This window comes from Zerene cesonia, chromosome Z, assembly GCF_012273895.1.
Source record: "Zerene cesonia ecotype Mississippi chromosome Z, Zerene_cesonia_1.1, whole genome shotgun sequence".
Taxonomy (NCBI): Eukaryota; Metazoa; Arthropoda; class Insecta; order Lepidoptera; family Pieridae; genus Zerene; species Zerene cesonia.
In genome coordinates this window covers 6,520,899-6,546,247 of record NC_052122.1, presented here as the reverse complement: position 1 = coordinate 6,546,247, position 25,349 = coordinate 6,520,899, and the positions used below count along the sequence as shown (strand labels likewise).

General features: G+C 34.2%; 3 protein-coding genes and 1 long non-coding RNA gene across 6 annotated transcripts; 3 read left to right on the top strand and 1 right to left on the bottom strand.

Annotated features, from left to right (window-relative positions):
* Positions 1–29: 29 nt before the first annotated feature.
* Positions 30–5,880, top strand: LOC119835555 (anaphase-promoting complex subunit 15B-like). Of its 3 annotated transcripts, none has more exons than XM_038360458.1 (3): positions 30–217; positions 3,475–3,568; positions 4,047–5,880. In XM_038360458.1, exons 1-3 carry the CDS (start codon positions 182–184, stop codon positions 4,232–4,234), a joined length of 318 nt encoding a protein of 105 aa, XP_038216386.1. In that variant the 5' UTR covers positions 30–181; the 3' UTR covers positions 4,235–5,880. The 3 variants fall into 3 exon arrangements, 2 of the variants coding, with proteins under 2 accessions (XP_038216386.1, XP_038216385.1); XM_038360457.1 differs by lacking the exon at positions 30–217 and adding an exon at positions 246–930; XR_005288062.1 differs by lacking the exon at positions 30–217 and adding an exon at positions 2,408–2,714 and having other exon boundaries at positions 4,047–4,095.
* A 123-nt stretch (positions 5,881–6,003) lies between these two features.
* On the bottom strand, positions 6,004–21,101 carry LOC119835772. Its single transcript, XM_038360757.1, has 10 exons — positions 21,089–21,101; positions 17,738–18,025; positions 14,788–17,524; positions 13,665–14,469; positions 12,903–13,475; positions 10,103–12,518; positions 8,871–9,080; positions 8,245–8,454; positions 7,852–8,151; positions 6,004–6,819 (listed from the first exon to the last, which is right to left on the bottom strand). The coding sequence occupies exons 1-10, from the start codon at positions 21,099–21,101 to the stop codon at positions 6,044–6,046; spliced, it is 8,328 nt and encodes a 2,775-aa protein (XP_038216685.1). The 3' UTR covers positions 6,004–6,043.
* A 72-nt stretch (positions 21,102–21,173) lies between these two features.
* Positions 21,174–22,810, top strand: LOC119835695. The gene is made up of 3 exons (XR_005288066.1): positions 21,174–21,551; positions 21,622–21,798; positions 22,639–22,810. It is a non-coding gene; the product is annotated as an uncharacterized LOC119835695 (long non-coding RNA).
* An 816-nt stretch (positions 22,811–23,626) lies between these two features.
* Positions 23,627–25,006, top strand: LOC119835847 (tubulin alpha-1 chain-like). Its single transcript, XM_038360883.1, has one exon. The coding sequence runs from the start codon at positions 23,654–23,656 to the stop codon at positions 25,004–25,006; it is 1,353 nt and encodes a 450-aa protein (XP_038216811.1). The 5' UTR covers positions 23,627–23,653.
* Positions 25,007–25,349: the final 343 nt, after the last annotated feature.

Genomic DNA, 25,349 nt, shown 5'->3' with positions numbered 1-25,349 from the left:
ATACTGTCTATGCCTCACGAACGAGTTTTTTTAAACACCGATTGTGTCTATAATATATTTATTGAACATAAAGTAATCATATTGTGAACGGACACCAGTTAAAAAAATTGTCATTACAGACTACTAGTTATGGAGTAACAAAGATGTTATGCCTACCATCTAACTGGACTGCTTTAGTAAGATGGAAAAACAGGTCCGAGTGAAAGCGCTCCCGGTGGTAGGGTCTCTTTTTCTAATGGGAATTGAGGTCTACGTATAAATTTACTACCATTATTACGACCATATATTGCGCCATAGATCATTGTGCACATTCCAGTTGCCTAGCCTAGCCTTTGGAATCACCTAATAACTAGTTCTTACTTCTTAATCTGTGCTTTGGTATACGGAGTACTTAATCTGTGGTTACTGTTCATGTTCAGTCCTTGGTCGATAAATATTTTTCTTACTTTTGTGTACATAAAACTGCATACTTAAAATTATAGTATTGAATTTGCCCTTTAGCTAAAATTTATTGTATTAAATATTTGGCTAAAGATTTCGCCGTTGTTCTATCTCCATATCACACGCGCCTTTACTATTTTTATTATTTTTGTGATTTCCATCTAGATTCTATAAAACATTACAAATTGAATGTTAGAAAAAAAAACTAGTGTTATGTGGATTGTTTAGTGAAGATACCTTAGCTAACGTTTAATAAAACCTATATTGATAGCCAGTTTCATTAGGCAAAAATTATACATATCTGCAGCTTTTAATAGATTGAGGAATACTATTAAATTATAAAAGATTATATCCTGAAAAAGATCAAAGATGGATATACCGTTTCCAGTTATAAAACCTCATCTAACATTTGCAGATTGGTTTAATGCAGATAATCCTTGTGATGAGGATGCAGAATTAACTAAACTAGAACAAGCACATCATCGTTGGGTATGATTGTCTAGTCTCTGCTTGTAATACTTGGTTATATTTATTAGAGATCATTAAGTTATTTATTAGAGATCATTAAGTATATATACCTACATTAATTAGTTATTGCAACATTGAAATTCAAATCCTTGTAGCCATTTCTTTCAAGCTTCTTATTTAAACATCTTTTCTTTGTAGAGAGAAAGCTGTGATGTGCATTTTTCTACCAATATATATATATATATATATATATTATTTTATTTTTATCTAGGGAATGCATTTGCAAAATTAAGACTAATATTGAGATATAAAAATATCCAGCTTTCACTTTCACTTTCACTTTCATTAAATTAATATTTCTATAAAATTTCACTCTTCGTAGATGGTTAACAATATTTTCATGCAAGTTTTCTTTTTTTTACATTCTGCATCCTCTTCATCTTATTGAAGATTCTTAATCTTGATAGATGCACTTTCAAATTATTTTACATTAATGTCTTAGCATGTAATGTAGATTTTTTTTCTATGTATATGCATATTGTTACACAGCGTTTCTTTATATGTTTTAGAAATGCAAAGTTTTTATGTCTCGTGCATTGATAGATAAAGGCACATAGATTTTGAAAAAAAGAAATACTAAAAATGAGTGTAGAAGGATTTTAAGATTTTATAAATTTTAAGTCATTATACTTAATAAATTGAACAAGTCAACTTTAATTTAATTGAGTTAAAATGTTTTGTTTAAACGTAAATGTTTGTTTAAATTTATATTTCATCAAGATAAAATCAATAATTTGTTCGTTTGTAATTGCTACGGTAGATTTCTGGCTGTATTTTTCAGGATGTATTATGTCAACAGAAATAATTACTGAGATGGTTAACATAATGTTATGTCATTATTTTTATATATGTGAAAATTATATCGTTATATGAAGTTAGTGTGAGCTATTATATGCACAAGAATATTCTAGATAGGGAAAAGAAGTTTAGTGCTGTGTTTGATTTGTGACAAAAGGGTGCTTTTAATTTTATTGTTTACAATTGTAACCTGTATTTAGATTATAAGTAGCCACTTATTTATATACTGTTTTGATTGTTGGCCATGGTTATGATATAATATGTGGTCTGAATATTTTTTTTGTTAATATTTATTAACATATAATAGTGCAAGTATTTGCATCCAGTACCTAGATATACAAGCTTCACCTGCTATTTCTTTTTTTAAATTTTCTGAAATATAGTGATTTACACGAAATAAATAAGAAATTATAATAATTTTGACAGAAAAAAGAAAACATTGGAGACTTTCTCAAGATCCATATTATACAGATATTGGCACCTGTGCAAAGTATGCTCATTTTAAAATGAATGGTTTGAATAATATGTTCAAGTATTGTTTACATAAAAAAAAAAAAAAAAAATTCTGCAATAAAAAGTATCATATAATATTGGCGGTGTTTTATGTGGAAATCATAATCAGATTTTGTAATAAGTTAAGATTTTCTATTGACGAAGGATGAATTTGGTAGAAATAAAGTACTAGTATTCAAAAATTTATGCTGTGTTGTTAGAAAAAAAAATTAGTGTCTATGTAACTAACAGTTTCAATTGCCTATTGCCAAATTAGAAAAATTCATATATTTTATCACGGGCGTAGTCAGACGCTATTGGGGGAGGTTTCAAACCCTCAACAAATCCCCTGGCCACACCCATGTATTTTATTTAAGTATCAATAGTAGGTTGTAGTAGTAGGTTCATGGCAGGGAACATTGATGTTCCCTAATTCTTGATACACAACTTAAACGGTAAGTGCAATATCTTCGTAGTTTATATTTACATATATTATTGTTTTATTAACGATTTTACTTTTGCACTTTTGAAAAAGTTTTTTTGTAGTAGGTTAGCAATATGTTTTATTCTTGCTGCTATAGAAAGTTCCTATAAATTTGGGTGGATAGATATATGTTTAATAATAATTTCATTTATTCGAGCAACTATCAAGACTCATTTTGTTAGTAACAATATGCTTAAAAACTATGTTAGTAAATTGAATTAAAAATTATCCTATTCTATTCTATACCATTGATGCGAATAATTTGCAACAATGGTTTACATATAAACAATCTAATCTACTTGCAATACATTTTAAAATTGCATTGGGACTGTCTCGCACCCGGCGCACCATATGTTTGTTACACTATCACGCGATAACTTCTGAATGGATTTTGTAGATGTGGCATTTATGGAAGCTGGCAAGCATGCATTAAATATGCAAATTATCGCGTTGTGAAGATGTAGGTATTTTGTTTATCTACTTGGTATACCAAAATAACTATTCATAAAGCTGCTATACGTTATAATTAAAAAATTACGAACTTTTTCACAACCATTCTTAAGAAGCTAGGAATTTTTTCATTTCCCTGAATCTACGCTTATGTAGTATTCAAGTAGGTACCTACTACTACTTTAAACTTTAAACCGAAACACTCCGTCTCCGACTTCCATGTACATTTCTTATTAAACACATGAGTCGGGCATTTTTTTAACCTTTTTATTTTGTTCTAGTTAAATTCGTTTACCAAGAGATGTGTGAAACATGCTCCAGTAGAAAAGCCTGATCCAGAACCGATTGACGAAGGAGAAACAGAAGATGATGGTGGTAATTATATTATTTATTTCTAAAGCAAAACAATGTCGTCCGCTTCGCAAATTTTGTAATATAACACGTTAAGGGTAAAAGAATGTTTTGGTAAAACTCGCCCGCCTCCTGAACGATCTGCTTTTGTTTGTCTTAATTTTTTTGCAAAAATAACTTCCGATTAAGAAGATGTAAAAGTATTTATTATAGATCGCACGCATAAAAACTGGAGTTGAGTATTCAAAATAAGAGACAGAAAATAGATTCAGGGCTATCACGTTCGTTTAATATTTATGAAGAACTAAATAATGATGAAGTTCGTTTAATATTTATGAAGAACGAAATAATTATGAAGAACTAAACTAGTATTGTAAAGAGCAAACATTTGTGTTTTTTATGTATGTGTGTGATGTTTTCACACAAATACGGCTGGACCGATTTCAAAAGTTCTTTCGAGTTGCATCTTCACTGAGTAACTGTGACTGAAATTTATGTGAAGGTAATGAAGACGCAGATGAATCGGAAGATTCCCATGACGTGGACGAAGAGGAGCGAATCCCCGCCACTGATTCACCGGAACATATTAATGAAATCGAGCAAGAACAGGCCAATCTAGATGACGATTTCATTCCCGATGTCGAAGTCGTCGAAGCCAGTCTTTGGCCTTACACCATTCAAGATCCTTAAGGAAATTAATCAATTATGTATAGACCAATTCGAAACCTTGTTGTTTCTCTTAACTTATTTCAGTTTACTTTATTATTCGCCTGTATCAAGTAGCGTTCTGTCGCACAATTTTAATCGCATCACTTTAGAGTTAAATGTTTGAAGAAGCATTCTAATCATTCTGATTCTATATTAGGTGTGATAAATTATCGTACTAAATACCCATATCTAACTTATACTTTACGTCTATAACAGTAGCTACAGCTAATAAGAATTGCAATAGTAGGGAGCCAAAATAGAGGTTGATAGGGTTTACTCGAACGAGTCAGATAGCAAAAAAATAGAATTTTTGAAATCTGTACACTAGTCAATCTATCACTAGTCTATCAAGTCAAATATTCAAGCACTTCTTTTTGGATAGGTTACCGCAAGGTTCGAGTAAATAGTCTACCATGTATGTAGCATCAACCCCCCATCCCCTACCTTTGACTGGTTCGACGATTGTATAATTTAGCAAAGACTACGATTAATCTGAATCATTGTACTTGAACAAGAAAAAGTAGGCTCTTGAGTTTCTATAATGTAAAGTAACAACGTGTTGTTATATGGATTGTTATTTCTCTTTGTTAATGACTCTACCGTGGCCTCCATAGATTCTCGACAAGCATTTATCCGGGAGAGTCAGGAAATTGTCACTTATTATAAAAGTAAGATCATAATAGTTATAAGTTTAGCCATTCCGATTGTCAGACCGCAAGTTGGTATTTTTTTTTCGAAGGAAACAATATGAGTGTTTTTTCCTATGATTATCATTAAAGGTGAGGAACTACTTATGTTACGCATTGCTTGTGGAATTACAGTACGTATTAACAATTTAAATCATAAAAAGAAAATAAACTCGTCCTTTATTTAGTTATGGAGTTCGCAGTTTTCAAACACTACTCCTGACTCCTGTAATCGATTTTAGTGTCCCATGGTGCTTATCCCCGCTTCCATGTATTTCAGCAGAATTGTAGTGCTGAAGTACATGGAGATTAAAGCTTAGGTTTCCTTTTTATTATTTTTTTTATCAATAGTACCCATTTTCAAGTTTATTATTATCTGCCTTCTTTTTAATTATTTGTTTTTTTTTTTAAATATTTGCATTACCTATTTATGGCAAATGCAAAGTAAACTATTTATCAAATTCTGTACCTAACATACCACTTGATAAAAAAACACGATATAATTTTTTAGTTAATATATGGAAAACACAACCAACATCAAACAGATTATTTATTAAGTAATAATATTCAGATAGTTAAAAAGTTACCTTTATTGTTGGTCCATTTATATCTTGTTTGTTACGTACTTTGTAGAATACTATGTCTTGAACATGGTTTTTATTTCGACAATAAACGCTTCGCCGTTTTGATTATTGTTATTTATGTATTGAATGTTAATCGATGCTTCAATTATACCATGTAGCCTATGAATATTAAAAGTTTAAGTACCCGCAATGTAAATAAATGTTAGACGACACGCGAACCTGTATCAAGTGAGTCAGTTACTGACAAAACATAGGTAATCGATTGAAGTTTTCATAATGTTTATGTATTTAGAAAATGTGAAACGGGACTAGTTGAATGTTTAATGTGAGTGTTAAAATAAATAAAGCATACGAAACTCTTTCTGGTTTTATTAAAAATAAATTTTTGTTTTCAAAACATTTTTTCATAATACGAGTACACGTAGGAACAACGCATAAAAATATTTATTTACATTAGTTTTATATGGCGGATGACAGCGTACAAAATTTTTACAATAATTTTTTAATTTATAATCTTGAAATCAATGTTCTAAAAGTTCAAAACATAAAACTCCGCTCAAACCCCTTGACATAGAGCCCTTCCCGGCCATACGAAGTTTTATTCCTCGAAATGGCTCCTCGGGTGGTTCTTCTGGAGGAGGTTCCTCTACGGCTGGACATTCACAATTCGCCAATTTTTTCTGTTTCTTTTTCTTTTCTTCGCAAAAGCATTGATCTGACTGAGAACCTGTGATTTCGTCTTGATATAGCTCAAAAAATTCAAGTGCCTCCTCGAAGCTCATTTCAGTTTCTACAGTTTTTCGCGTTTTGTTAAGTTTGAATCCTGACGTAGCGTGGGTTAAATCTGATCTCATTTTTCTTAATTGCCTTTCATCTAACCAGGCAAAAGGTTCCATCTCATCTTCAAGTGGTTCCTGGGGACATTCACAAATTATATTCTTACTCTTTTTACTTTTGTTACATTTACAATTGGATTGCGATTCATATATGGGATCAGGTTTGAGTGCAGGTTTGAGTGCGGGTTTTGGCGCTTCGGGCAAGTTGGATTGGGTTGAAGCTGCATATTCTTCACAAGGACATTTCTTTCCAATAGTTATTTTCTTTTTCTGTCCTCCACATACGCACAATAGCTCTCCTGCTTCTACTAAACTAGGTGTGTTACACGCGCTGCAATCGATTTTTAGCACTTTTTGAGGTTCCTGTGTTTTTGGTTTCTCTAAAATTATGAAGTGTAAGAAATTAGTTACAAAGCTCGAATTTTCTATTAGAGATAAATACCTAATTACAAAAGCAGTAGCTCATCAGATCGAATATTATAATTTCAATGGACCGCCTTGCAAGATCCTGAAATCAGATTCTGTTGTGGCATTTTAGTTTCGTCTTATGCAATTTAGGACTTTAGTTTGTTCTCATTATTCTGTGCTTTAGTTTAAGACTGCGTCATAATCAATTATAGATACTTAAATTGTGAACTTTCGGTCAAAGTCTAGGAAACTAATTCACCTTTTTTTTGTACTTAGGTACATAATAAAAACAAAAAATGTTCATCATGCACTATTATGTCAGTTATTAGATATTGTCTTAGATTGAAGTTTCATCATCCGGGGCAACAGATAAGGTCTCCTTCTAATTATTATTTTTTTGTTAATATAAAATGGTTAATATAATTAGTATATTAACTATATAGTAACTTAGTAAATAAGTAAATACTAGGCTATTACGGTGTCCGCACCCAAACGGTAAAACTATAAAAATTTGGCGTACATATTACAATTAATATTTTATCTGTAGAATGGCAGCAGAGCTATCGCACGATGTATTATTTCATTCAAAAGTCAAATATATAGAAGTTTTTATTTCTCTAATTTTTTTTATGGAGGATGGAGGTAAGAAGAACTATTTTTGTATGGAGACAAATTGAAAAAGTGTCCAATTGTACGCAGTAAAAAGTAGTAGAAAAAATCTCCACGGCAAAATAAAATCGATGTTTTGAAGTAAAAAAGTATTAAACCGCACACGGTATCTTTTTTGTTAAACTTCCATCATTAAGAATATAAACAAAAGTAACATAAACTATAATACATACATATATATACATACATATATATATATATATATATATATATATATATATATATATATATATATATATATATATATATATATATATATAAATTGAACTCAACAAAAGTCCACCCAGGCTAGCGTTAGTTCTTTGAAAGTTTGACATAAATCCATCTGTTAAGATTTTATTTATGTCGGTACATGTCGATCAGCTGAAAAAAACAATGAATGGAATAATACAATTTGTGAATATAAATATACTTACTTAATATTGGCTTTGTTGTTTCTACAAAATCTCGCGAAGGACCGCATGCTGTGGAGACGTTTTCCTTTACTATTTTTTCAATAATTCCTATTATCTTGTCAAAGTCACATTCGCATTGTTTATTTGTTTGTTTTTCCTTATTGTGTGGATGTGAACAGCCAATTGAAGTGTAAGGATAAGATCCAGTTGGATGGCAGATTCTGCAGTGTCGCACAGGTGTATGATGTGCACACATGTTCCTTATAGAACTTATTCTCTTATTCGAACTATTTGTAAATCCAGTCATGTTGTGGTTGAAACCTAAAATGTGATCATTATGATTTAGTATTTTATATCATTAAAATTACAGACATCATTGAAACAATCGACATAATACATATAAATCGTAGCTACCTTGGGCTAGGGCTTCATTTAAAATTAATGGGGCTACCAAATCAGAAATTACAGTTGATGATTCGTTAACAGAATCGTCCAAGACTTGAAGCACGATGTCTTTATTACTTTCGATCTCACAACAGCAGGGCCGATCTACCGTGGTATCGGTACCCATTTCATAGTATATTGATCTTTGTGTTCCTTGTTCTTTTTCTATACCTAAGTGATCTGAACACATATTCATATCTTGGTTTTTAAAATTTTCCATGCAGTTATCTCTCACAGGTGAAAATCTTTTATCGTTCGAATAACTATTATCATTCCTGCCTTTTGCTTTTATCCTTAATCCAAAAGGCTTCCGATATATTTTGTGAGATGGATCTAGAATAAAATACGTAGAGATACAATTCAAATAAATTTTGTTAAATATGATAAATGAAAACTAACGCGAGAGATAAATACATTTTTAGTGTTTCATAATGTAGCAAATAAAAAAAATTATAATGATTTATATTATCTATTAATATATGTCGGATATCAATAGGTGTTATAATATTTGTTAGTTAAGATATAGATGTCGGTTTTTATAAATTGTCAAAACTAGTTTTGTTCTCGAATCCTATAACATTAATTATAAAACTAACTATGTACTTGTGGTCCACACTTGCTGCTCCATTTCGTTTGACTTTCATTGAGTTGGATACATATAGTAGAACTTTGTTGGCTCTCCATGGAATACACTGAAGCATCATCATCCGAAGATGTTGGTATTAATACATAAAGTGATGATGATTCTTTTAAAGCAGGGTCTGACAGTATTTTTCCTACTACATCGATTAAACTTCGTTGATGTTCTGTTTGTTTGTAGTTGTTCAAATATACATCCATATCCTGGGTACTATAGTTACGAATATTGTGGATTACTCGAAAAATAGTAGGATCAGAAATTTTTTGATTTTGCATTTCATTCAAACTGCTGCCGAACACTGATGAATATTGATATAGATTTACAACACTGTAAATAAATGTACAAAAATTTATATAAATAAAAAATAAATTATTAACTAGGTAACATTATTATTAACTATAATATGTATATTATCATCAATAATATTAGTCCATAAATGAAGTAGCCAGGTTTATTATCTTTAAATAACTTTTTTCGCTAAACTTCTTATGATGGACATATTTAAATAATAAATGAGTCCTTAAATTTGTTATTAAAGATTCATTTCATTTGTTTTTTGTTGTTATTGTCACGAATAAAAAGAAATGCGTACAAATGATAATAAAAGTAATTAGTATTCTACAATTTTTTTACATAAGTGACATAGGTAAAGATGAAAGTAAGTAGGTACTTACTTTCATCTTTACAGATGATTTAGTTGACGAATAAAAAACATCGCTTTTGAGTTGTTTTTTGTAAAGATATGATTTAATCAAACGACAAACCTGTTTGTTCCCATTTTGCTTATGCATCCAAATTGCAAATTATCCAGATCCGCTGTTGTGCATTCTTCAGATTGAAATGATCCGATAGTATTTTTCTCAATTAAATAATTTGAATTTGATGAGCAATCGGTCACAGAAAATGAGATTAAACTTATAGTGTTGGAAAGCATGCTTAGATTAGAAGATGTTGTAAAGACCAACGAAGACTCGAGGTCATCTAATAATTCTGATAATCTGACACTGAGCTCTGAATCTGACAAGGCCGAACATGATTGAATTAATAAGAATGTGTCACTCATGCTTGAACGACCTAAAGACTTCCTTTTGTTGGAGTAACAAGATGATGATGTTCTTGTGTTCTTGTTAACATAGATACTATTTTTTATGTATGAACCAGTATTATATGTTGAAACATCAGAAATACTTTTTTTACATCTGCTGAATACATTAATTGATGAATTGTTTGCATTGCTAGATCTAGTAATTTTGTGAGAACTTTTGATCATTTCGTCATGAAGTTTATCTCCTGACTTTAATTCTTTAGATGGAAACGAAGGTACTCCAGTTACTTGACCAACTGTTACTTTTATACCTTCGTTATCAGTGAACACGCCCCCTTTTACGCCTGGGAGACATTCTTCAGGACAAGGACACAGAGATGATATATCTGGTGACGTTACTCTTATCTTTACGTAACTATGCTTAAACCTTATTTTCTTCCTATCACAACCACAACCGCGATCACATGTTGTAGTTTTAATAACATCCTGAAACTCCTCCGTTATTCCTAATTTAGATTTACCTACACCAATCTCACTTTTTCTGGCTCTTGAGACACCAGTTTTTTTCGACTTTGTTTTAATCTTTCCCCTTTTCTCGGATGGAGTCGGTTCAAGTGGAAGTCCGAGTGAAGTCCGAACTTTTTCTATTAAGGCTTTTTCAGATGCTGTCTTAGCTTCTGGCATAGGTAGGCCAGCTTCAGCTAAACCTCTAAGAATTTTTTCTTTTTGCTCCGGTGTTTTACCTTTGAGAGGAGTTAATAAACCCTCAGCTTTGGCTTTTTTTAATACCTCTTTTTCAGATGATGTTTTAGCTTTTATAGTTTTTCCTCCGATTTCGGCTTTCATTTCCGATGGTGCTTTTTTCGTAGTTGCTCGTATACGATTTATAAGGTCCTTTTCAGATTGTGTGCGACCTTCAGGTAAAGGGACACCCATTTCAGCTAATTTAGTCAAAATTTTTTCCTTTTGAGCTGGTGTCTTACCTTCAAGAGGTGTCACCAATCCAGCTTCCTGAGCTTGACGATATTTTTCTTTGATAGATGGTGTTTTCGGTTCTGGTGGAAGTCCCATATCTTTACGTACTTTATCAATTAGCTTTTTTTCAGACGCTGTTTGAGGTTGTGGTAATGGTATACCGTGTTGTGCTAAGCCTCTAAGAATTCTCTCTTTCTCCGCTTGCGGTTTGCCTTTTAATGGTGTTAGAAGACCGGCTGCTTTTGCTTTACGCATTTTTTCCGAAGGTATTTTTTCTATTGGTGTTACATATCCCGTTTCAGCTTTGATTTTTTTTATCATTTCCTTATCCGATGGGGTAACTCCCTCGGGTAAAGGCAAACCAGCAGCGATCCTTCCCTTAAGGATTTTTTCTTTTTGTGCAGCAGTTTTTCCTTCCAATGGTGTAATCAGGCCAGCCGCTTTTGCTTTCCGAAATTTTTCCGATGGCATTCCTTCTAATGGTACTCCCATATCCTTTCTGACTTTTGCAATAAGTTGTTTTTCAGACGCAGTTTTAGCTTCGGGTAAGGGCAATCCTTCTTTAGCTAGATTTCTTAATATTTTTTCTTTCTCTTTGGGTGTTTTTCCTTGTAGAGGCGTCAATAAACCAGCTGCTTTCGCTTTACGAATTTTATTTATCATATTTTTTTCAGATTGCGTCCGGCCTTCGGGCAAAGGTATGCCCATTTCAGCTTGTTTGGCCAGGATCTTCTCTTTCTGAGCGCGTGATTTACCTTCCAGAGGAGTCATTAGACCTGCTTCTTGGGCGTGTCGATATTTTTCCTTAAGTGACGGGGTTTTCGGTTCTGGGGGGAGTCCTAAATCTTTTCGCACTTTATCCATAACCTTCTTTTCTGATGCTGTTTGCGCTTGTGGCAATGGGATGCCATGCTGCGCTAAGCCTCTGAGAATTTTTTCTTTTTCTGCATCTGTTTTTCCGTGTATTGGTGTAAGCAATCCCGCTGCTTTGGCTTTACGCATCTTCTCTGATGGAATACCTTTCACCATACTAGCCACGCCCATTTCAGCTTTAATTTTATCTATTAATTGTTTTTCAGATGCAGTTTTTGGTTCTGGCAACGGTAAACCTTCTTTAGCTAAACCTTTAAGTATTCTTTCCTTTTCTTTAGCCGACTTGCCTTCCAACGGCGTTAATAAGCCAGCTGCTTTTGCTTTACGCAATTTTTCCGAGGTTACTCTCTGTGGAGCTCTTGATGCTTTTTCTGATTCTGGTGTTAGAATATCACAAATGCATTCATCGCTTGGCCCTTTCCCTTCTTTCATTACTTTTGCAGTTTTGGCATCAAGTTCTTTAATTTTTTCAGGAGGCAAGGGTTTGGGTCGTTTCGCTTTCTCAGCTTTAATTTTTTTAATCAATGCCTTTTCAGACGCTGTTCTCCCTTCTGGTAATTCAAGACCTAAGTCAGCTTGAGCTTTAAGAATTTTCTCTTTTTGTGCCGCCGATTTTCCTTCCAATGGCACTATGATGCCTGCGGCAACAGCTTGTTTATATTTTTCTTTATCTGCCTGTGATTTAGGTTCTGGTGGAAGACCTAGATCCCGCTTTACTTTCTCTATAATCTTTGCATCTGAAGCAGTTTTTGCTTCTGGTAGTGGTTTTCCTTGCATGGCTAGGTCTTTCAAAAACTTTTCTTTTTGTGCAGGAGTTACGTCTGGACCTCTTGGCATTGACGCCACTTTGCTAACTCTTTTCTTTTTTTCTCCCCTAGGAGTAACATATCCCATGTCTGCTTTTACTTTTTTAATTAAAGCTTTATCAGATGGTGTAACTCCTTCTGGTAAAGGTAACCCCAAGGCAGCACGCCCCCTTAATATTTTTTCTTTCTGGTCCTGTGATTTTCCTTCTAAAGGCGTTATAAGGCCCTCAGCCATAGCTTTACGTAGTTTTTCCGATGGAATTTCTTCTACTGGTAAGCCCATGTCAGCTTTTATTTTATTAATCAATTGCTTTTCTGATGCAGTTTTACCTTCAGGTAATGGCAATCCTGCCTTTGCTAGTCCTTTTAGTATTTTTTCTCTTTCTTTGGGAGATTTTCCTTGTAAAGGTGTTAATAAGCCTGCTTCTTTAGCCTTTCGTAATTTTTCCGATGCAATTTTTCTTGGTACTGTTTGGCGTATACGATTTATTAGGTCCTTTTCAGATTGTGTTCTACCTTCAGGTAAAGGTATACCCATTTCCGCTTGTTTTGCTAAAATTTTATGTTTTTGAGAGGGTGATTTGCCTTCTAATGGAGTAATGATGCCAGCATCTTGAGCCAAGCGATATTTATCTCTTAATGCAGATGTTTTTGGTTCTGGTGGTAATCCTAAGTCCTTGCGAACCTTATCAAGTATTCTTTTTTCCGATGGAGTTCTTGCTGGGGGAAGAGGAATGCCATGTGATGCTAAACCTTTAAGAATTTTCTCCTTCTGCGCATCCGTTTTCCCTTCTAATGGTGTAAGGAGTCCAGCTGCTTTAGCGGCTTTTAACTTTTCAGGAGGTACAAGCAAAACTTTTGACTTACCTAAGTCACCAACAATTTTATCAATAATTGCTTTTTCTGATGCCGTTTTGGCTTCTGGTAATGGAATACCCTTTTTTGCTAAATTTTTTAATATTGCTTCTTTCTCTGCCGGAGATTTTCCTTTAAGAGGAGTAAGTATTCCTCTCTCTGATATACCTCTCCTTTTTTCTACAGAAGGTGTTACATATCCCGTTTCAGCTCTAATTTTTTTTATCATTTCCTTATCCGATGGGGTAACTCCTTCGGGTAAAGGCAAACCAGCAGCGATCCTTCCCTTAAGGATTTTTTCTTTTTGTGCAGGAGATTTTCCTTCCAATGGTGTAATTAGACCAGCCGCTTTTGCTTTGCGCAACTTTTCTGAAGATATTCCTTCTAATGGTACTCCCATGTCCTTTCTGACTTTTGCAATTAGTTGTTTTTCGGACGCCGTTTTAGGTTCGGGTAAGGGCAATCCTTCTTTAGCTAGATTTCTTAATATTCTTTCTTTTTCTTTGGGCGTTTTTCCCGCAAGTGGTGTCAGTAAACCAGCTGCTTTCGCTTTGCGTAGTTTTTCTGATGTAATCTTTCTTGGCACGGTAGCGCGAATTTTGTTTATCATGTCCTTTTCCGATTGCGTCCTACCTTCTGGTAGAGGTATACCCATTTCGGCTTGTTTGGCTAGGATCTTCTCTTTCTGAGCTCGTGATTTACCTTCTAGGGGAGTTATTAAGCCCGCATTTTGGGCGTATCGATATTTTTCCTTAAGAGATGGGGTTTTTGGTTCCGGTGGAAGTCCTAAGTCTTTTCGCACTTTATCCATTACCCTCTTTTCTGATGCTGTTTGCGCCTGTGGCAGTGGGATGCCATGCTGCGCTAAGCCTCTGAGAATTTTTTCTTTTTCTGCATCTGTTTTTCCGTGTATTGGTGTAAGCAATCCCGCTGCTTTGGCTTTACGCATCTTCTCTGATGGAATACCTTTCACCATACTAGCCACGCCCATTTCAGCTTTAATTTTATCTATTAATTGTTTTTCAGATGCAGTTTTTGGTTCTGGCAACGGTAAACCTTCTTTAGCTAAACCTTTAAGTATTCTTTCCTTTTCTTTAGCCGACTTGCCTTCCAACGGCGTTAATAAGCCAGCTGCTTTTGCTTTACGCAATTTTTCCGAGGTTACTCTCTGTGGAGCTCTTGATGCTTTTTCTGATTCTGGTGTTAGAATATCACAAATGCATTCATCGCTTGGCCCTTTCCCTTCTTTCATTACTTTTGCAGTTTTGGCATCAAGTTCTTTAATTTTTTCAGGAGGCAAGGGTTTGGGTCGTTTCGCTTTCTCAGCTTTAATTTTTTTAATCAATGCCTTTTCAGACGCTGTTCTCCCTTCTGGTAATTCAAGACCTAAGTCAGCTTGAGCTTTAAGAATTTTCTCTTTTTGTGCCGCCGATTTTCCTTCCAATGGCACTATGATGCCTGCGGCAACAGCTTGTTTATATTTTTCTTTATCTGCCTGTGATTTAGGTTCTGGTGGTAGACCTAAATCTTGTCTTACTTTGTCTATTATCTTTTTTTCTGATGAAGTTCTTCCTTCTGGCAAAGGCTTACCTTGCATTGCAAAAGCTTTTAACATCTCTTGTTTTTCTTTATCTGGTTTCCCTTCAAGTTTTTCAAATAAATCAGCTATTTCCCGGTCTGACTTTTTCATTTTAGGTGGTCGAACAGTTTGCTTAATTTTTGCAATTAACGCCTTCTCAGATGGAGTACGACCCTCTGGGAGAGGAATTCCCATTTCAGCTTGTTTTCGTAGTATTTCTTCTTTTTGTGGCATAGATTTACCCTCAAGAGGTGTAATGATTCCTGCAGCCAACGCTTTTTTGTAATTATTTTTATCCGATGATGTCTTGGGCTCTGGTGGTAATCCTAGATCTTTTCTTACTTTATCCGCTATTTTTCGATCGGACTCAGTTTTTGCTACTGGAAGAGGTATCCCATTCATAGCTAAACCCCTAAGGATTTTTTCTTTCTGTTCAGGTGTCTTACCTTCTAATGGCGTTAATAGGCCTGCTGCCTTCGCTTTTCTCATTTTTTCTGATGGAACTTTGTATTCAGATGGTGGTCGAACAGTTTGTTGAATTTTGGCTATTAAAGCTTTTTCAGATGGTGTGCGTCCCTCTGGAAGAGGGAGTCCCATTGCAGCCTGTTTTCTTAATATTTCTTCCTTCTGTGGAGCAGATTTCCCTTCAAGTGGTGTTATAATTCCTGCAGCTAGTGCTTTTTTGTAATTATTTTTTTCTAATGATGTTGTTGGTTCTGGTGGTAATCCTAGATCTCTTCTTACTTTATTGGCTATCTTGCGATCAGATTCAGTTTTTGCTACTGGAAGGGGAATTCCATTCATCGCCAATCCTCTCAGAATCTTTTCTTTCTGCTCCGGTGTTTTACCTTCTAAGGGTGTTAATAGACCTGCTGCTTTGGCTTTTCGTATTTTTTCTGACGGAACTTTGTATTCAGAGACTGGGCGAACTGTTTGTTGTATTTTTGCAATTAAAGCTTTTTCAGACGGAGTTCGTCCCTCTGGAAGGGGAATTCCCATTTCAGCCTGCTTTCTTAGTATTGCTTCTTTTTGGGGACCAGATTTTCCTTCTAGTGGTGTTATAATACCTGCGGCTAGTGCTTTCTTGTAGTTATTTTTTTCCGTTGACGACCTAGGTTCTGGGGGTAAGCCTAGATCTCTTCTTACTTTATCAATTACTTTGCGGTCTGATTCAGTTTTTGCTTCTGGGAGAGGTATACCGTTTTTAGCTAACCCCCTGAGAATGTTTTCTTTTTGTTCTGGTGTCTTGCCTTTTAAGGGTGTCAATAAACCTGCTGCTTTAGCTTTTCTTAACTTTTCAGATGGAACCTTATATTCAGAGACCGGGCGAACTGTTTGTTGTATCTTTGCAATTAAAGCTTTTTCAGATGGAGTTCGACCCTCAGGAAGAGGAATTCCCATTTCAGCTTGCTTTCTTAATATTGCTTCTTTTTGTGGACCAGATTTTCCTTCTAGTGGCGTTATAATACCTGCAGCTAGTGCTTTCTTGTAGTTATTCTTTTCCGTTGACGATCTAGGTTCTGGGGGTAAGCCCAGATCTCTTCTAACTTTATCAATTACTTTGCGGTCTGATTCAGTTTTTGCTTCTGGGAGAGGTATACCGTTTTTAGCTAACCCTCTGAGAATGTTTTCTTTTTGTTCTGGTGTCTTGCCTTTTAAGGGTGTCAATAAACCTGCCGCTTTAGCTTTTCTTAACTTTTCAGATGGAACCTTATATTCAGAGACCGGGCGAACTGTTTGTTGTATCTTTGCAATTAAAGCTTTTTCAGATGGAGTTCGACCCTCAGGAAGAGGAATTCCCATTTCAGCTTGCTTTCTCAATATTGCTTCTTTTTGTGGACCAGATTTCCCTTCTAGTGGTGTTATAACACCTGCAGCTAGTGCTTTCTTGTAGTTATTTTTTTCCGATGATGTTCTGGGTTCTGGTGGCAAACCAATATCTTTTCTTACTTTATCCATAATTTTCTGTTCCGATTCAGTTTTAGCTGCTGGAAAAGGAATTCCATTCATAGCCAATCCTTTCAGAATTTTTTCTTTCTGTGCTGGGGTTTTACCTTTTAAGGGTGTCAATAGGCCTGCAGCTTTTGCTTTTTTCATTTTTTCAGACGGAACTTTATATTCAGAAGGAGGTCGTACTGTTTGTTTAATTTTTGCAATTAAAGATTTTTCAGATGCTGTTCGACCTTCGGGAAGAGGGATACCCATTTCTGCTTGTTGTTTTAATATTTTCTCTTTTTGTGATCGAGTTTTTCCTTCCAGTGGTGTAATGATCCCTGCATCCATAGCTTTTTTGTAATTTCTCTTTTCTGCCATCGTTTTTGGCTCTGGGGGCATGCCCATATCAGCTCGCACTTTGTCAATTAATTTGCGTTCCGATTCAGATTTTCCTTTCGGCAAAGGAATGCCGTTCATGACTAGTCCTTTTAAAATTTTTTCTTTTTGTTCCGCAGATTTACCTTCTAACGGCGTTAATAAGCCTAGTTCCTTAGCTTTGCGTAGCTTTTCGGATGGTATTTTTCTTGCTGATGGTTCAGCTGGTAAACCTAATTCTGTTCTAACTTTTGCCATGAGTGCTTCTTCTGACTTCGTCCGTGGTTCCGGTAAGTCCACGCCAGCTTTGACTAGTTCCTTTAATGTTTTTTCTTTTTCGGCTTGAGTTTTACCTTCTAACATGGCTAGCACCTCCTTACTTGTTACTTTTTTCTTCTTTTTGCCTTTTCCCTTGGCAATTGTAGAGACGTCAACACCTGCTTTACGTAACTCACCCAATCGCCTTTCCTCTCTTGGTAGATGACCGCAAAGTATACAGTTGCAATCATCACAATTTTTTTTCTTGTAACAGTCGTAAAGACTCTTCATCACTTCAAACATTGCATCAGAATTACACGAACAGCAACAACTTTCTTCTTGAGTACTAAATTGACACCTATAGACTTCGCAAGAAGTGTGCCGTATTTTAGAAAACAAATGTTTGGAAGCTGGCAAATTATTATACGGTTTGTAAGCGGGTCCAGGTGTAAATCGGTTGTGGTGGAAATTTTCATAGTAAATAATGGTATTGGTATAATTTTTTTTGAAAAAAAGTAAAGGTGAACTATGTGGTTTGACTAAATGTTTATGGTTTTTTGGTTTATTTCGTGAATCGAATGTAACGCGAATGTTTTTATAGCGATGTTTTTTCTTCTTTGGCAGAACTAAAGTTACTTTATTAAAGAAGCTTTGATTTCCATGTTCTTTTCTATCTGTAAAGTTTACAATATGCCGCTTGTTCGAATTATTGGCAGCATCGTCTGAAGTAAGATATGTATTCAAATTGCTTAACTGTGACGTTTGCGTTTCTGATGTCTTGTTGCGTTTGGAATACATAAGATATATTAGTTCTTTGTCATCCGCCATCGCTGCAACAGAAAGCTATTTGTAAAAATGTCGATCTTGTTCCTTCCGTAAAGATGAAGCGTTCTAATGGTAAATAATTTTTAAAACCGGACCAGCAGTTTTTTGAGTTTTATAACGTAGATAGGTATAGCATCAAATATTAGTAAAATATCCTCTTTGTAAATTTAGTTCAAATAAAGTAAAATACTGCAGAATAATGTCACATATTCATTGTTCCAGTTTCAATGTGGAAAAAAACGTATTTATCCAAATTCCGTGTGGGGCCGTAATCAGATTTCATAATTCATATTTATCTACCTTCTATATATTCTATCTATCTTAGTGGTATGCTATATCAAAAAAAAAGGAAGAAAATTGTTTTATTTATGGATTTATTATACCTAATATCTTCTTTATTATTAGTTTAGTCGAATTATTTCAACTAACCTTCTCGACTACAACATCGCTATAAAAATTTTTATTATCTTAAATTTTACACATTTTCTTTCGTGTTCAAGGCAAACCGTTAATTTACATTTTTATTTATTTTTTAAAAGCCTTTTTTACGTATAGGAGTAAAAAAGTTGTGTAATTAAAATTCACATTGACAAACTGTAAATTCAGTGTCAAACAGAGACAAACAGTAGGCCAGCATATTGTTTAAGTATCATAAAAACTTATTTGTTGAAAGTATTCGTAGATAAATAATATCTGTTCGCCCCGACTTCTCCCGTGGTACATACATAGCCTATATCAATAAGTGAACTTGCAGCTTTCTAATGGTGAAATAATTTTGATACCATTCCAGTAGATTTTGTGTGAAAAAATTACAAACAACAAACTAAAATACTAAAGTTTCTTCTTTATTGTGAAGATGTCATTCAGTGAAGTTGCAGTTTTCTAATTTTTTCAGGGTTTTTGTGTGGAAAAATGCTTACAAATATAGCTTCCCTCTTCACAATTTTAGTATAGATTATCATGTCATGAATCTCTTCCAAGAAATAATGCTTAGTTGGCTTATATAATCCCTTTTACATTTAATGTTATCGATATTTGTTTTAACGAGAGTAAAGCATGTTTAAAGTGCCGACCATTGTTGTTGAAAGCCGCTTATTAACTTCTATGAATCGTTTTAGAATAGGCATATGTGATATCCACATGTAAAGTTTTAACTGTAAGCGTGACACTAAAACTAATCTAAGGCTAAATGCAGACGGTTGCTCGCAGACGCATGTGGACGCGATACACAGGGGTTCAGTTGACTAGTCTGATGACTGATAAATGGAATTAGAAAACGACAAAAGAAAGAAATTACTGAATAGGTAAAGACCGCACATTAAAATAAAAAGCCTCTCTGTGCTGCCTCAAAGTTATATATCGCGTACATCTAAATAAAAATATCTTATAAACATATTGATCAAACTCTAAAAATAAAATCACGCATTTAGGTATGTTTCTATTTTAACCCGACTATAATTCTACTTTTGTGAAACTTTATTTCACAATTGTCTTAAACATACTCAAATGCTAATGTTAATGAAAATTTATCACTAGTTACAATAATCTTACTCTTATGTATATTAAGTATATTAGGATATTGTATTTAGTAAATTAACCAATTGGTGTCTATATTAATTAGTGTTGCTAAAACCATATCTTATTTCACGCCCTCACAGCTGTTATTCTTTTTGTTCAGGATGTACATAAAAAACTGTTTTAAGTTTTGGTATATTTTACTTTTTAAGTATCTATCCAAACAACGGCAACTTAAGGCATGGCATAAACGATTTACATAAAAGGAATATCTGCATGGGATGCTCGGTCCTTGTTTCGGCACGGTGCCATATACCGAGTTAACTGTGAGCGAAGATACACTATATAATTATTTTAAAAAACCTGAACCACCTTCAAATTGTCAGAACTGAATCAAATTTTAAATTTCAAACAAAAGGGTTTTAAGGCAATACTCCCTCCTTTCTTTGAATTCGGTTGAAAAGTAGCTGCATTTCAAGAAGTAATATGGCCGGGCAAAATGTATTGCAATATTGATGACAATGCGGTATTATTTAACGACAGTGACACTGAATCAAAAATGAAGAACAACCTTTTAGTTGCCGGGTTAAAGCTTCCTAGAAAGATCTTTCCAGATGAGAGGATGGAATCTGGAAAGTCCAAAAGAGGAATAATTATAATGAAAATAAATATACATACTTGGAGATATAAATTACAAAGCATTCACACCCCCGTTGGCCATATAGAACCAATGACAGAGGAACGATGACTGAGGAGAATAATAACAGAGGTCGATCGGGCTGGTTAGATGACCTAATTGCACCACTTCTGTGATCTAGTGGAGACGGACGAACAAAATAATAATTAGCAATGGATCGACCACTCGGGACTGCTCAAGGTGAAGAGTTTTGGGACCCCAAGCCCACTTCGAGGTTTTTTTTCACTTTCAGATTCACTTAATTCAGAGCATAGAAGACGTGTCGAAATAACTGGTCTTCATTTTTATTTCATCAATGATATCAATATTGACGAAATAAAAATGAATATTGTTATGCATCGTCCCTTCTTTGCTACTCCGTACGTTCGCACGCTAGAGCTCAATCCTCAATATAAATATATACTACGTCCGTGTTAGTTACATCATCTGTCATCACCTTTTACAGACATAATCTTCGAGGAATAATCTTACATAATAAAAAATGGTCGTAGTAACTAGTTCTTAATCTGTGGACTGAAGAATGTCATTAAAGAATTTATCAGATTATTGTCAAACTAAAAACATATTGCACACACCCAATGTTAGAATAAACGTAACAAAAACATTTTTTAATGAGAGAGTGTTTTATTAGTAATGAAATAATTATTTTTAACGCAATATTGCCCGAATGCTTATGGATTTTTCACCATGAGTTCTTGTTCGTGTGTTGGAATACAAAAGAATTCTTGTAGCTGTGCTATCTTCAGCAATATATTATGTGCACGCGATTCAAAAAGTTCTAATTATATTTTTGTATCGAATAAACAAAATCTAGACTATGCATATGAAAGGAAAAAGCCGGGTATATTTCATAAGATTTTACGAGATGTGTATGATATGTGTGTCGCCTACAACATAAGGTAAACTTTTATCACGAATAGATACGACGGCAATATGCAATACGCGATAATTACAAATTATTTTTTGCAGACACTGTGGATATATAGCTGGGAACGGAAGAGATAGGAATATTAAACATGCACTTTTGGATTGTATTCTGCTCTTGTGTTTCCTTGTCGCCAATACTGTGGTTTTTCTAACACTACTTACAAGAACTGTCTGTCACATGTCTAGCATTATATTTAATTTATTTACCTGGATACAAAGGTAAGCTATAAGGATCTTAAGAGCTTGTTTGTATGAAGCTTAAGTTGCATACAGTCTTAACTAAGGACAAGAATGTATGTAAAGCGATGTTTCGTAAATATAATTATATGAATAATTATTAAAGATCCTAGCGTGTAAGTTATATACAACAATAAGTTAAACATTTTCAACAAATTTTCTTCATGAAATAAAATTGCATCAGACTAATAATAACTGATAGAGGATTTTTAATCATGATTGTCTACAATTTTATTTTGTTTTGCTTTTTTTTATTTTATTAATTTATATCGGTGCTTTCTGAAGATGACCGGACCGTTTACCAATTATAGAAATGTTGCGAAATTGTTAAATTACATTAATAATAAAAAATCTATGAGAAAGTAAGGTTAATCATTGGTTTTTATTAGATTAGTGTGAGGGAGAGAGATTTTCTTTTTTTTTTGTCAATTTTATGTAGGAATGAATTCAGATGGCGGCCGTGCGGCATGGGTGGCGACTTCACAAACTTAAATTTCAACTTCTACTAATCCCTTCTAAATATGCATCAAATATAATTGCTACTCCCAAGAAACGCCACCCATGATGTAACTTGTCAATGAACTATACTAATGCTTAATATATGTAGTTTAACTAAGACATGACTATGGTTTTGCTTACCTTTCCTATCATGTCAATTCATGTCATTATAATAACAATAATTGGAAATGGTACATGAAGTTACCTATTCATTTTAGATCGAGTATGTTGTACTTACTCTTTTTTTGCTTTGTTTATATTTTAACAAACAAAATTCGACTAGCTTCGTGAGTCATGACTAAAAGTATTTTTATATATTTTCAGAACTCTCTCTAAAAATCTCAAAATATACCTAAACAATGAATACTCTGAAAAAGAAAAAGCTTGGATGTCATCTATGGATTCTCAAAAAATGAAATAGTACAGGAAAGAGAAGAAACATGGAAATTCATAGCTAGTTGATGTTCGACTTTGTATAATAAAATTATTTTTATTTTCTTTGTCTTTTTATTAAACAAACCTATACAGAAACATAAATGCATCAATTACACATGCACATATCTATTAAAATTGCAGTGGCAAGAAAACCAAAGTTAACGTTTCCTTAATTATTGGTACTGGTTGATATTATCACTGTTTCTAATATGGCTTTTGTCTTATTGGTCTGAAGGAAGTTTTAAGGATTGGCTTGGTTTGTCCATAGAGAGTGACTGCAATCTGACAGAGGAACGGAATAAGGGACTTCGTCTCGCGGTTTCTATTCTATCGCCAAGTCTAGCCGACTTTGGTTATTTCGTGAACGGAATCGATAAGGACGTGTCATACTTATACTTATGAAAATAAAGTAAAAAAAACTCTTATCATTATTTCAGACCGGCCTATTGGGCGCTAGGGTTTCATTGCACGACACGACCCAGAGCAGCCCCTGAATATGTAACTAAATGAACCAGTGAATTTCATCACCGACATGTTACATATTTATAAAAAAATGCAAATTTATATTTCTCTCCCTTGTATCCTTCCGTGGACTACGACAAACATTTCAAAACCGACATCACCTAAATCAGCCAAGCAGTTATTGAGTTTAGCGAAAAAAACGAAGAGCAATTGATTTTATATAATATTATGCTTAATAGGTATTAATTATTTAGTTCAACTCTTTTTTATAAAACTCATTGATTTCTACAACAAAAAAATAAAATGTATAATTCAAATTTGGAACTAGTGTGGAAAAGAAAATTAAATAAACCATTTTAAAGTTAGGACCGCAGTGAAAGAAGCTAGTCACTGATCAAGCTCAATTGAAATATATTTTAAGATTGTATTTTTTTTCTAAAAAATGCGTGAATGCATATCCATTCATGGTGGACAGGCAGGAGTCCAGATTGGTAATGCTTGCTGGGAATTATATTGCTTAGAACATGGAATCCAGCCTGATGGACAAATGCCGTCCGACAAGACTGTGGGTGGAGGAGATGACTCTTTCAACACATTTTTTAGTGAAACGGGTGCTGGTAAGCATGTTCCCAGAGCAGTATTTATAGATTTGGAGCCTACAGTTGTTGACGAAGTACGTACAGGAACTTATCGACAATTGTTCCATCCTGAACAACTTATAACAGGTAAAGAGGATGCTGCAAATAATTATGCTAGAGGCCATTACACTATTGGTAAAGAAATAGTCGACTTAGTGCTAGATAGAGTGAGAAAATTAGCTGATCAATGTACAGGTCTGCAAGGCTTTCTGATATTCCATTCATTTGGAGGCGGTACTGGCTCAGGGTTCGCTTCACTTCTTATGGAGAGGCTTTCAGTTGACTATGGCAAGAAGTCTAAATTAGAATTTGCGATATATCCTGCGCCACAAATTTCTACCGCAGTTGTAGAGCCTTATAATTCAATTTTAACTACTCACACTACTTTGGAGCATTCTGATGCAGCTTTTATGGTTGATAATGAAGCTATTTACGATATTTGTCGAAGAAACTTGGATATTGAGAGACCCACCTATACTAATTTAAACCGTTTAATTGGCCAAATAGTATCCTCAATCACCGCATCTTTAAGATTTGATGGAGCTTTAAACGTAGATTTAACGGAGTTCCAAACCAATTTAGTTCCTTACCCACGAATCCATTTCCCTTTAGTGACTTATGCACCAGTGATTTCTGCGGAAAAAGCATACCACGAACAATTATCTGTAGCAGAAATTACAAATGCATGCTTTGAACCTGCCAATCAAATGGTGAAATGTGATCCTAGGCATGGAAAATATATGGCATGTTGCATGCTTTATCGTGGTGATGTAGTTCCTAAGGACGTAAATGCAGCCATCGGAACTATAAAAACTAAACGTACTATACAGTTTGTTGATTGGTGTCCAACGGGTTTCAAAGTTGGAATAAATTACCAACCCCCTACTGTAGTGCCTGGCGGTGACTTAGCTAAAGTGCAACGAGCTGTTTGCATGTTATCTAACACAACAGCGATCGCCGAAGCTTGGTCCCGTTTAAATCATAAGTTTGACCTGATGTATGCCAAAAGAGCATTTGTTCACTGGTACGTCGGTGAAGGTATGGAAGAAGGTGAATTTTCAGAAGCTCGTGAAGATCTAGCTGCCCTAGAAAAAGACTATGAAGAAGTTGGTATGGATTCGGGTGAGGGCGAAGGTGAAGGTGGTGAAGAATATTGATTTATTTATTTTAGATTTTTTCGTAGGCTTTTGTATATTTTTTAATTAATAAATACCCTTTCTTTGGATTTTAATAAATTAAATTCACAAGTACATACTTTTTTGGATCTAAAGCCTTACTACTAATGACTATGTATTATTATAGTGATTCAAAAGGTTGCAGTAGCCAAAGCTGTCACAACATGGAGGCATATTGATATAAATGTTCTCAATAATAACATATTATAATAATTGATTTTAACACATCCATCGAAATAGTTTTAACATTGATCGTTTTATTCTTAATAACATATATTTTTTTTCATTCGATCATTGATTACAACAGAGCTAAAAAAAAATAGTG